Raw genomic sequence first — 12141 nt, forward strand, 5'->3', positions numbered from 1 at the left:
TGCCTGGATGATGTTAAGTGATAACTCTTGATAACTTATGATTTTTGTTGTCTTTGTTGTAATCATCACTGTAGGGGAGGCATGGCAGAGTTTTACCTCCTATGTAGGGTTTCTTTTGTGCAGGACCTAAGAATTAAACTGACCTAAGACAGGGCTAGGAATGTAGCACAGTGGTAGGGTGTATAGCATTTGTTTGCTCTCAGTACCACTTTAAAAAAAAAAAAACTGACACAAGAGATTAATTGGAGAAAAGCATACAAATGTATTTTAATGTAAATTGTACACGATCCAGGAGACTTTGTAGAGAAATGAAGATCCGAAGAGGCAGTGAAATTCCGTTCCTTAGACACTGAATTGGTAGGGAGGCTTAAAAGATGAGTTTGTTATGGTTTGTGAGATGTCCCCCAAAAGCTCATGTGTAAGACAATGCAAGAAAGTTTAGAGGTGAAATGATTGGATTATGAGAGCCTTAATCTAATTGGTGCATTAATCCACTTGTGTGGATTAACTGGGTTGTGACTATAGGTAGGTGGGTTGAGGCTAGAGGAGGTGTGTATATATTTTGTTAAGAGGTTTTCATACATTATCTCATTTTTTTCCCCAAATACTGTTAATACCCACAGCTTATTGATAAGGGCACTGAGATTCAGGTGGGGTATTTCACTCAAGGTTACCAGCTAGTCAACCAAGTGAGGCCTGTATTCAAGCCCTAGTTTACCTAGCTTTAGCACCTTAACTACTGTCTATACTAAACACCTTTTCTGTGAGTTCTACTCTTTGCAGTCTTCCAAATATTTTGTACTGGCTTCTGTTGGAGTACAGTGTTGGTGCTGTAATCAGTCTTACCAGGCATTCTTCCCACTAGGCTGGGCCTCTGAAGACCTGGACTTTGACTTACTCACCTTTCCCCTAGCACCTTGTGCTGTGCTTGGCACACCCTGGACCCTTTGGGATATAAAACATTTTGGTAAGAAATCCCTCTTCATACTTATATAAACAGAAAGTAATTTTAAATGGGGCTTAAAATTGTAATCTCAGCGATGGGGGAGGATCTCAAGTTCAAGGTCAGACTCAGCAATTTAGTGAGACCCTCAGCAATTTGGTGAGACCTGCATCTCAAAATAAAAAATAAAAACGACTGGGGATGTAACTTAGTGGTAAAATGCACCTGGGTTCAATCCCCAGGACCAAAAAGAGACAGAGACAAAAAGAGAAAATAACAGGTAAGAATTATTTAGCATTGTAAATATGCAAGATAGAAGGAAAGTGGCTACAAAATCTGGGCAGAATTTCTTATAAATTAATAAAGAAAAATAGAAGATTAAAACTTCTTGAGAGGATGAACTGTTACAGCCTTGCATCACGTGTGTCTCCTGAGCGAGCCTTTTTCTACTTCTCCCCAGTTTACAGTTCCAAAGGTCAAAAAGCCAATCAAGCCATTTTCAAGCTTATTAAGTTCTCAAGGAGACACCCTAGAGGGAAAGTGGGTGGGCAGGTAGCGCATCTCTAATCAGAAAACCAAAATTGGGTTGTGGTTACATTCCAGTTGCCACTGAGGCGACAGCTCGGACAAGGACCTACTTCCCTGGATCTTACATCCAGACTTAGGTCAGTAGTGTAGGGGGAGGAGAGCCGCTTCCGGTGGGGTAATCTCTGAGCTGAAATTGGGGAGCTTTAATAAATGTTTAAAGAGCAAATGGAATGATGACCGACGACCAGCCCAGCGGTTGCCAAGGAGCTAAAGAAGATCTCGCTTTGACGTCAGAATTCTAAGGAAAAGAAGGAAGGGGAAGGAGACATCGACGGCTGTTGAGGAACGGTGCTTCCTAGCCCCTTAGGCTGAAGCGAGGGACCCCGAATCCGTTTTCGCTTTTCGTTTCTTCGCTGATAGAAGACCGAGGAGGACCGAGGTCGGCCGAACCCCGGCTGGGGGCGGAGCCACAGAAGGAGAGGCGGGGCTACAGCGGAAAAGGACTACGGAAGCCGAGCAGGCATCGGTTGTTCCGCCGCGGAAGTGTCCGTACGCCGGCTGTGGGAAGGCAGCCAGAGACCTCTCGCGATCCGGCAGTCTCCAGTGCGCTCTTGGCCACAGCCGACCTTCAGCTGTGGCCGCAGCTCCCGTACCGAAGACGCGCTTCCTGAGTTGTCCAGCAACTTCAGTTGGGCAGCGGTGTGAGAGACCTGCCGCCGCGTGTCGTCGGTGCCTCCCGGTGTTTAGTGTGCGCACCTAGTGGGTAGAGCCCTTGCCCCGTCCCCCGGCTGGTCCGGGGCTCCAGGCATTGTACCCACGGCGACTCCGCCTGACGCGCGGACTGGCCTGCAGCCCGCGTCCCCGGCGGACGGCGTCATGAGAAGCCTGCCGTACTTCTGCCGGGGCCAAGTAGTGCGGGGCTTCGGCCGCGGCTCCAAGCAGCTGGGCATCCCCACAGGTAAGCCCGCGGCGGCGGCGCGGAGCCCCGGGACCGGGTCACGTAGGGGGCGAGGACGTCAGCCCGGGGACTTGCGAGCGGGTTGTGGGACCACCGTGCCGCAGGCGGAGGTGACCTCCTGTCAGCATCGTTCCCTCTGTGTTGGGGCCGAGGATCTTTCTTTGCGTTGTGGGAGCTCCTCCCTGCCCCTGGCTCAGATCTCCCTGGCGACCCGGGTGGTGATAGGAAGCTTAAGCTGAATCACAGGATCCCCCTTTCCCGGTCCAGCCAGGATGGTTAGCCAAGCATGGCGGTTACCTTGCCCATTAAAACCTAATGTGGCCAAATTCTCAAGCCGACCTTAAAGTTCGTTTCTTGGAATCTGTTAGTGTCCCAGTGATAACACAGGTAGTTGGAGAAGAGCCAACTTTGGGGCTTGGTCTGTCTTCAGAAGTTTTAGTAATCAAGACTTGATCGTTTAATTCATCCTTAAAAATACACAGCAGGGGCCATGTGACTCAGTGGTAATGCACCGCTGAGTTAAATCCCATCAGTTTAAACCCACCCCACCCCGCGCCAAAAATTGCAGCTACTCCTGAAAACTATACAGTACTACTGGGTGTCGAAAACTACACAGCAGGGTTGCCCTTTGAACTGTTCAATCATTCTCTTTAGGCTGAGTATTTAAAATAAGAATCTTTTGAAGTGATTCAAACCCTACTTGGAAAGAACAAATCAAAAAAAAAAAAAAGCCGTCGGTTTTGTTTGGTGATGTTGATTTTTGAATATTAAAATAGAGGAACCTGATGTGTTGCTCAAGGCTGCACCTGAACTTCTGGGTTCAAGGAATCTATCTTCCTGCCTCAGCCTCTTGAGTAGTTGGGCCTACATGTGCTGGTAACTGCTTGGTGGCCTCATTTCATCTGGTTATACCTTTTTTTTTTCCCTATCCAGAGAGTGGTTTTTGCTTTTTTTTTTTTTTGAGAAGTTTATATACTTGCCTTATATCTTATTCCATACCTGTTCACCTGAAGAGAAAGAACTCCAACTCAGAATATGGGAGGATGAGATTGATCGTCGTAGCCCTAGCAATCTACTGAGCGCAATGATTTAGAATAGTGCTGCATGTGATTTTTACAAATGTTTTATGTGAAACTTGTAACACTAAGAATATTTACTTTTTGTTGTTTAGCCAATTTTCCTGAACAAATAGTAGATAATCTTCCAGCTGACGTATCCACTGGCATTTATTATGGTTGGGCCAGTGTTGGAAGTGGAGATGTTCATAAGATGGTGGTAAGCATAGGATGGAACCCATACTACAAGAATATGAAAAAGTCTATGGTAAGAATCGCATTTTCCTGTTACTGAAATGGGATTATGATTTAGAGTAATATGTGGTTTTAGATGCACACAGAACTTACCAGTGGTAAACACAACATGATACAAATAATAGAGTTTGGGGCAGCATGCTTGAAGAATTTAAAAGCAGAGTTTGGCTGTTTTGTTTGTTTGGGTTTTGTTGTTGTTTGTTCGCAGTACTGGGTATTGAACCCAGGGGTGCTCTACCACTGAGATACATCCCCAGTCCTCATATTTTTTGAGACAGGGTCTTGTTAAGTTGCTGATGTTGGCCTTCAACTTGCTATCCTCCTGTCTTTTCTTCCAGAGGCTGACTTTCATCACTATGCCCAGCTAGTTACTATTTGAATAGAATATCTTTTTCCATCTTTTTACTTTCAATCTGTGCCTTTGGATTTAAAGTGAGTCTCTTATAGGTAGTAATGGTGGGATCATGTTTTCAATCCATTTTGCCAATTTCTGCCAATTAGAGACCTTAAACCATTTTCATTTAACTAATAAAGTTAAATGAAAACAATTTTGCTTTTTGTTTTCTATATGACTTGTAAATTTTTTGTTCATTTCCTTTGTTATTTAGTTGACTAAGCATTTAATTGACTTTTTATAGTGACTCTCTTTTCATTTCCTTTTGAGTATTTTCTATAGATATTTCCTTTGTAATTACCATGGGAATTACATTTAGCATTCTAAAATTTGAGAAGTCTACTTTGAGTTCATACCAAGTTTAGTAGTGTACAGAACCCACAAATTACATCTTTTTATACATTGTGTACCAAGTAACAGATTAATTTTTTATGCATTTATTTATTAAATCATACAGAAAGTGAAGTTAAAAAACATTATAATGCTACCTTTTAAATGCTCATGTAAGTACATTTACAGTAGATAAGTGAGTTATTTAAAAGCATGTTTCATAAAATTGAGCTTGCCATAGTTTATGTAGTTCAAAGTGTAATTACTTGATTACCCTGTTAATATAGAAATGCTTACTACAGGGATGATGCAAATTGATGCTTTCTTTCTCTTATTGTGTTGCTAAGTATGAAACCCAGGGTCTTGCATGGTAGGCAAGTCACACCCCCAAACTCCTCTATTTTTAAAAAATCACCTTGAAATATGCTCTAGTTTTGTCCCTACTTTTTTTTTTTTTAAACAGGACCAACACAGTTTATGTTTTTATTTGTTAGATTTTGTTGAATCTTTCTTTTTTGTATATGCTGGAAAGTAAAGGGCTACATCCCCTTTTTATTTTCTTTACTTTTTATTTTTTGGTGTAGATGGACACAACACAATGCATTTTGTTTTTATGTGGTGCTGAGGGTTGAACCTGGGTACCACCTGTGGTGCTAGGCGAGTGCTCTACCCCTGAGCCACAATCCCAGCCCTTTATTTTCTTTATTTTGAGACAGGGTCTTGCTCAGTTGCAAGAGGTGGCCTCAAATTTGTGAGCCTGCCTCTTGAGTAGTTAGGATTACAGGCATGTGCCACTGTACCCCACTTGGCTGAATCTTTTGTCAGCTCAAGTATGTGGCAAAAACAGATTTATAGAGATCTAAATTGTAATTGTTCCTTTGTGTTTTTTTTTTTTTTTCTTTTTTGGTACCTGAGGATTGAATCCAAAAATGCTTTACCACTTAGCTATATCCTTAGCCTTTTGTTTTTTATTTTGAGGCAGGGTTTTCTTTTTATTTGGTGGAGGGTAGTGATGATTGAACTTAGGGGCACTCAACCACTGAGCCACATCCCCAGCCCTGTTTTGTATTTTATTTATTTGAAGAGTTACTAAAAAAGAAGTGTGTCACAGTTGGAAAACCACTGTTGGTACAAGCAATAGTAATAACCCAGAACTCAGTAGAATAGTGCAAATTATTTGTTGGAAGAGATAAGGTAAAGAATTGCTAAATGAAAAAAACAGTTTTCCATTGAATAAGGAAGGAAAAGAAAGGCAGGGGAACCTATCCCATGATGAATCACACAGGTAATGGAACTGTTACTATTGAACTACTCAAGGAATGCCTTGGAAATCCTTTAATAATTAGGAGAAACTCAGTTTTCAGTAATAAGATGTTCCTACAATTCAGGGAGTGTGTGTGTGTTTCTTTGAAGGTAACAGATACCTATGAAGTTCCTACTCAAGTCCTTTGCCCTTATTTTAAAAAAAAGATGTGTAAACTTATTGTCATAAAGAAGTTCTTGGTATATTCCAGATCCAATTCCTTATTGGAATTATGTGTTACAAGTTTCTTCTGTGTTGCTTTTTTATTATTATTTTTTTTAAATAAACTCACTGGTGTCTTCAAGAACAAAAGTTCTTGATATAATCATTTAATCATTTTTCATTTATGGTTGGTTAGCGCTTTTAAATATCCACTTAAGAAATCTTTGCCTGCACCAAAATCATGAAGAAAGTTTGTTTTCTTCTAAAAGCTTAAGTGACTTACTTGTTTCATTAAATTGATTTTTGAGTATGCTGTACAGTAGGGGTCAAAATTATTATTTTTTCCTTAAATGAATATGAAATTGACCCAGCCTATCTATTGAAAATGCCATCCTTTTCTGATAATACTACAGTGTCTCCTTGTGATATATAAAATGGTTTTATGTGAGAGTCTTAAAAAAAAAAAGTCATACATACTGATCTGCTTGTTTATCTTTGAACCAGTTACCACTGGGGCTTAATTTACATAGCATTATAATAGGTCTTGATATCTGTTGTGTAAGTTCTTCAGTCTTGTTTTCAGGATTTTCTTAAATAATTTTGGCATTTCTATTCAAGTTTTAGAATAGATTGTCAGTTTCTACCATTCAAAAAACCCCACTAGAATTTTTATTGAGATAGAATTGGATCTGTAGGTCATTTTAGAGTAGATCCATTTATGGAAGATTAATGTTCTAATCCATTCCACCCTGCAAGTACCCTAAATCTTTCCGTTAGCATTTTGTCCCCATATATAAATGACAGTTATACAGAAGATATGGAACAGAAAGTGAATTATGAAATTAATTTATTTATTTTGCTCATCATTAAGCTTTTTTTTCCCCCTTTCATTTTTTGGTGCTGGGTATTGAACAGAGGAATACTTAACCACTGAACCACATTCCAGCCCTATTTTGTATTTTATTTAGAGACAGGGTCTCATAGGTCTTGCATAGAGCCTTGCTAAGTTACTGAGGCCGACTTTGAACTTGCGATCCTCCTGTCTCTGCCTCCTGAGCCTCTGGGATTACTGGTGTGTGCCACTGCACCCATCTTAATTTTATTTCGAGATAGGGTCTCACTAAGTTGCTTAGGCTGGCCTTGAACTTGTAGTCCTCTTGCCTCAGCCTCCCAAGTCACTGGGATTACATAGGTGTGTGCCACCACACCCAATTTAAGGAGTCTTTTTTGGAATATGATTACAAAAGAGATAATATACAAAGTGACTTCCCTGTAATTAGAGAGAATAGGGAAGAATAGTACAACCATCCCTGCATCTTTATTATTTCCATTTTAATGATCTCAAAGGATCATGACCATCTCCTCCCAAGAAAATTAAAAGATTATGAAAAATATGTTTTATTTTTTGAGAGGAAATAAAATTTTCCTTAATCTAAAAGGTTCAATGATTTTTTTTGTTATTGTTGTTGTTTGGTCTGAATCATTTAAAATGTACTCTTTATTGTTTTTATTACTCAGAATGAGGTAAGTGTAGTTTTAGATTTGTGATATTTCAGTTTAAAAGATCACTCCATAGATTAGATTCTTGGGTCATATGCTTCAAGGTGGATGTTTCTAGCTAGTTTTAACTTATATATTGCAATTTCTAATGCTCCCATCCTAGTCCAGCCTCAGCTGTTTTATTTCTTTTTTTCTTCCCTTCTCCCTCCTCTTCTACTCCCTATATTCTCTCCTTCCTCCTCTTCCTCTACTTTCTTTATTGTTGCTATATTGGGTTTTAAACCCAGGGATGTTCTACCACTGACCTACACCCCCGGTTCTTTTCTTTTCCCTCCCTCCCTCCCTTCTTTCCTTCCTTCCCTTTCTCCCTCCCAGTCTCCCCAGCCCTTTTAAAATTTTGGTACAGGGTCTTCCTGAGTTGTTGAGGCTGGCTTCAAATTTTCAATCCTCTTCCCTCAGCTTTAATATAAAGAAACTTCAATTTAATGATTAAAATATGATAGATGAATAATAAGCTTTTTGAAAAATTCCTCAGTCATACCAAAAATTTATGTGTCAGTCAGCTTTCCATTGCTTTCCTTCACCATTTTAAGCATCAGATTTTACCAGTTTGTGATAGAACATATCTACTACCTCACTTAAGTTTATGCATAAGTTTGGGACAGTAACATGAGTGATGGAAAAAATGTCTTTAAATTTTAATGAGGACTGATGCTTCTTTTAAATTAACTCACTGTAAATAGAAAGGTAAATTTCAGATTTCAAGAAGTCTGTAATCTGAAATCTTTTCAACATTTTTGACTATAGGAAACTCACATCATCCATACCTTTGAGGAGGACTTCTATGGGGAAATCCTCAATGTTGCCATTGTTGGCTACCTCAGACCAGAAAAGAACTTTGATTCTTTAGGTAAGTTCTTGTCTTGATCTCCTTAAATATTACTACTGCTGATATAGGTACTACTAGTAGCATTGGTGGCAGTATGTATATTATTGAGAGTTTAATAATTGCCCCGTACTGTTTAAGTGTCTTACATGAGTTACTTTCTTTTTTCTTTTTTTTTTTTTTTTTTTTTGAGTTACTTTCTTTATCCCCTATGGTAACCCTATGAAGAATTATTTTGCCCATGTGATAGTTGGGGAAATTGACAGTTTGCATATATAGTCACTGTCCTAGTCTGTTTTCTGTTACTGTAGAAGAGTATCAAACTTGGTAATTTATAAAGAGTAGATGTTTATTTAGCTTACAGTTCTAGAAACGGGAAGTCCCAGAGCATTATGCAGGCATCTGGTCAGCATGTGGTGAGTGCCTTCTTGCTGCACCAGTGGAAGGGCATCACATAGTAAGACAACAACAGTGCTAGAGAGAGATCACTTTTATAACAGCCCCTTGATAACCCATGAATCATGAGGCATGGCAGTGCCCCCCTGTAACTGTAGTGTCTCAGGATGCTGAGGCAGGAGAATTACAAATTCACGGCCAGCCCCAGCAACTTAGTGAGACCCTATCTCAAAAACTAAAAAGAGGGCTGAGATGTAACTCAGTTACATAGTTAGTGATGGAGCCTAGATTAAAAGCCAGCAGACTGACTGCTTCTCTAACAGTATGAGGTTAATGAAATCTTTGATAAGTATAAGAAACAGTGAAGCAATGAACATTTGTTTCAGGTGTTATCAGGTGTCTTATTAATAGAATGGGGTAGTTTTAACCCTGTTGTAAAGTTTGTTTTACAGGTGTAAATGTCAAAGAGAATAGATCATGAATATTTGTTTCTTGTGTTTGGAATTTGCAGTGTATATTTGTGACTGTACCTTTCTCTTAAAAAAATTGCAGTATTACTTAAGTCTAGGGAAGGGAAAAAACATTTATTAGATTCCATCCTGTGACAGAGATATGACAGCTTGTGAGTTGTCAGGAGAGGCTGAGCAAAGGAATAGTAAAGTCTATTAGCAGTTTCTCACTATATTTATTTGCATTCTCTCTACAGAGTCACTTATTTCAGCAATTCAAGGTGATATTGAAGAAGCTAAGAAGCGACTAGATTTACCAGAACATTTGAAACTCAAAGATGACAATTTCTTCCAGGTTTCTAAAAGCAAAATAATGAATGGCCACTGATGAAAAATTATTTTATTTATTCATATTTCACTGTTTATAATTGTGCAGTCTTGCTTATATTTTAAAAATCAAACATTTTCCTATAGCTGTAAATTAGTTTAAACAATATTAGATAGTTACCCCATTATGCTTCGGCTGTTCAAACCATCATGCTATCATACTAAAAAGAATCATTTAAAAATAAATATTGTTTTTTATGTAATATGTTGTAATATTTTCTGAATCACTAGAAAGATACTAAGTGTCTTGTAATGGAAATAAAATGTATATAAGTCTGGGTTAAGCAAGTCACTAATTTGGGAGGAGAACTGTAATTCTCATGGTAAAATATATCCATGTATATAGCATATGTTACTAAAATAGAAGGCTTATTAAAGTAATGCATTAAACAGAAGTTTGATAATTTACTATGAATGGTAAGAAAATACAGACTGTAACTTTGATATTTTGTACATCCCTATATATTACAGAGCTGAACACTTGTGAAATTTTGTTTTTCTCATTTCTCTTCTGAGGTCAATTTATTCTGTCTCCATTTCTTGTGTAGTGCTGCCTCAAGTTTAAGTGGCCTAGATTCCCTCTGCCTTTGAGTTTCTCTAGACAGTAAAATGAATGTCTTTCGTTCTATACGATCTGGTTTTTGTGTTGGTCTTTCAACAGTATATAATTTTGTTTTTCAACATTTTTCTTGACAATGGTTTTCTCTTTAAACAATTACCAGCATCAGTTTTTTTTTTTCCATTCAGAATATCTATCCTAAAATTCTGTCCATAAGAGATCGCATTGGTCTGTACCATTCCATTTCATCACTAATCAGGGTGATTAGGTGCATATCTGTATTGCATCTTTAGAAAAAACAACAGACTCCATCTTTAGGCATCCTCAGGATATAAGTGAATATGTAGCCTTCCCTTTGTATTTACCAATTTCTTAACACAAAATTTTTATTTTTCTCCCAGGGAAACAAAGAGCCAATTAAACTATGAAATACTTAGAAGTATTAATTTTAAATGTGATTATATGTTCCAGAGCAAATCTAAACTGTCTTAGCTGTGTACGCACAATATGCTTTAATGTTAGCCTAAAAAGCTACGTTGAGGGAATGGTGTAAATAAAATTTTTATTAAATAATATTCATACTTTGTCTTTTTTCTCTTACCCACTATAACTTTTGGCCACTTGAGTCCTTTTGTTTATATCGGTAGAAAATTGAAATCTTTGGATATTTTGTACACATTACAGGCATAGGTGTGTAACTTAGTGGTAGAATGCTTATCCAGCATACATGATGCTCTGGTTTGACCTCCAATATCAAATGCACACACACAAAATTAAAATTACAGGTTATTTGTGGCCTCCTCAATATCCTCAGATAGTATACTGCATTATTGTTCAATTTAACAATAGATTGGTGGTGGTGTGGTGTGGGAGAGTAAAGTTTGAAGAAAGTAGAAGGTAATTTTAAAGAAAACTCATGGTACATCATTTTTCCTCATCTACATGAATAAATGATACTTACTGATGGTAATAAACATAAAGTCCATAGAAAAACATCTAAAGCTATTGGAGCAAAGGATACATAGGTAAATTCAATCAGATTATGTTTCAATTTATTACAATGCTATTTGTGTCTTTTTTTTTTTTTTATAAAAATATTGTGTGTGTGTGTGTATGCTGGGGATTGAACCCAGGGCCTTATATATGCTAGGCGAGTGCTCTGTGATTGGGCTCCATCCTGAATGTCAGAAATCCCATACTTAAAAAAGGACTCAATTATCACTGGTTTTATGGAACGTATAAAGACAGATTGTTTAGTCTGAACAGCTTGATGCTATTATGGTCTCATTTGTGGAAGTTTTTTGATGTTTTATTGTCATCTTACATTTTGTTAAATGCCAATGCTTTTGAAAATCATAGTATTTAGGGGTTAGTTAATTGTCTACATTTTGAAAGGTTTTATATTAAGCATTTATGAATTACAAGACATTACAGTAGTTGAATTTCGAGTATTGTGGGTATTTTCAGGTGTTGAAATAAATCTTGACTAAGTGATGTTACTCTTTCCCTTTGTCAGCTTGGATAAGTTTCTGATTTGTTGACTGATGGTTACTTTAAGAGATGTTAAAGGTCATGAATAACCAGGTGGCTATAGAAAACCTGGCAAGCAATATTTCTACAATCAAGGGGCTTGCCTTTGAGAGCTCTTGTTTTTAATGCCTATAGCACAGTGCCTTGAGTTTATTTGGAGAGTATTCACAATGCATCTGTTCTTTCAAAAGTCCACTTTCTGACAGTGAGGGTTTCTGTTATATTTTGATGTAAGAAGAGCCAGAGAGGTATAAGTAGGTCTGATACCCTTGAATAATTGCTCCAAAATAGAGTTCTGTAACCTTCATGACTTGTGCCACCAACCCTGCATACAGTAAACAGAATTTTTTTGCCTATCTCTATTGCATGCAAATGCTTTTTAAATACTCTTCTCCAGAATTCTCAGCTGGGCACAGCGGTGAATACCTGTAATTCCAGAGACTTAGGCTGAGACATAAGGATGGCAAGTTCAAAGCCAGCCTTGACAACTTAGCAAGATCCTGTTT

At 38.1% G+C, this 12141-nt stretch overlaps 1 protein-coding gene across 1 annotated transcript; it reads left to right on the forward strand.

The window, feature by feature from the left end:
- The first annotated feature begins 1733 nt into the window (after positions 1–1733).
- On the forward strand, positions 1734–11604 carry Rfk (riboflavin kinase). The gene is made up of 4 exons (XM_026394026.2): positions 1734–2429; positions 3601–3752; positions 8236–8338; positions 9417–11604. Exons 1-4 carry the CDS (start codon positions 2348–2350, stop codon positions 9545–9547), a joined length of 468 nt encoding a protein of 155 aa, XP_026249811.1. The 5' UTR covers positions 1734–2347; the 3' UTR covers positions 9548–11604.
- The last annotated feature ends 537 nt before the right edge of the window (positions 11605–12141 follow it).

Source organism: Urocitellus parryii, chromosome 4 (assembly GCF_045843805.1).
Source record: "Urocitellus parryii isolate mUroPar1 chromosome 4, mUroPar1.hap1, whole genome shotgun sequence".
In the NCBI taxonomy this organism is placed as follows: Eukaryota; Metazoa; Chordata; class Mammalia; order Rodentia; family Sciuridae; genus Urocitellus; species Urocitellus parryii.

Excerpts from the sequence above, each read along its gene's own strand:
- Rfk (XM_026394026.2), top strand. The coding sequence starts at position 2,348 with ATGAGAAGCCTGCCGTACTTCTGCCGGGGCCAAGTAGTGCGGGGCTTC. Across the intron at positions 3,753-8,235 it reads AGAATATGAAAAAGTCTATG|GAAACTCACATCATCCATAC; the intron begins GTAAGAATCGCA and ends TTTTGACTATAG. Across the intron at positions 8,339-9,416 it reads AAAGAACTTTGATTCTTTAG|AGTCACTTATTTCAGCAATT; the intron begins GTAAGTTCTTGT and ends TTCTCTCTACAG.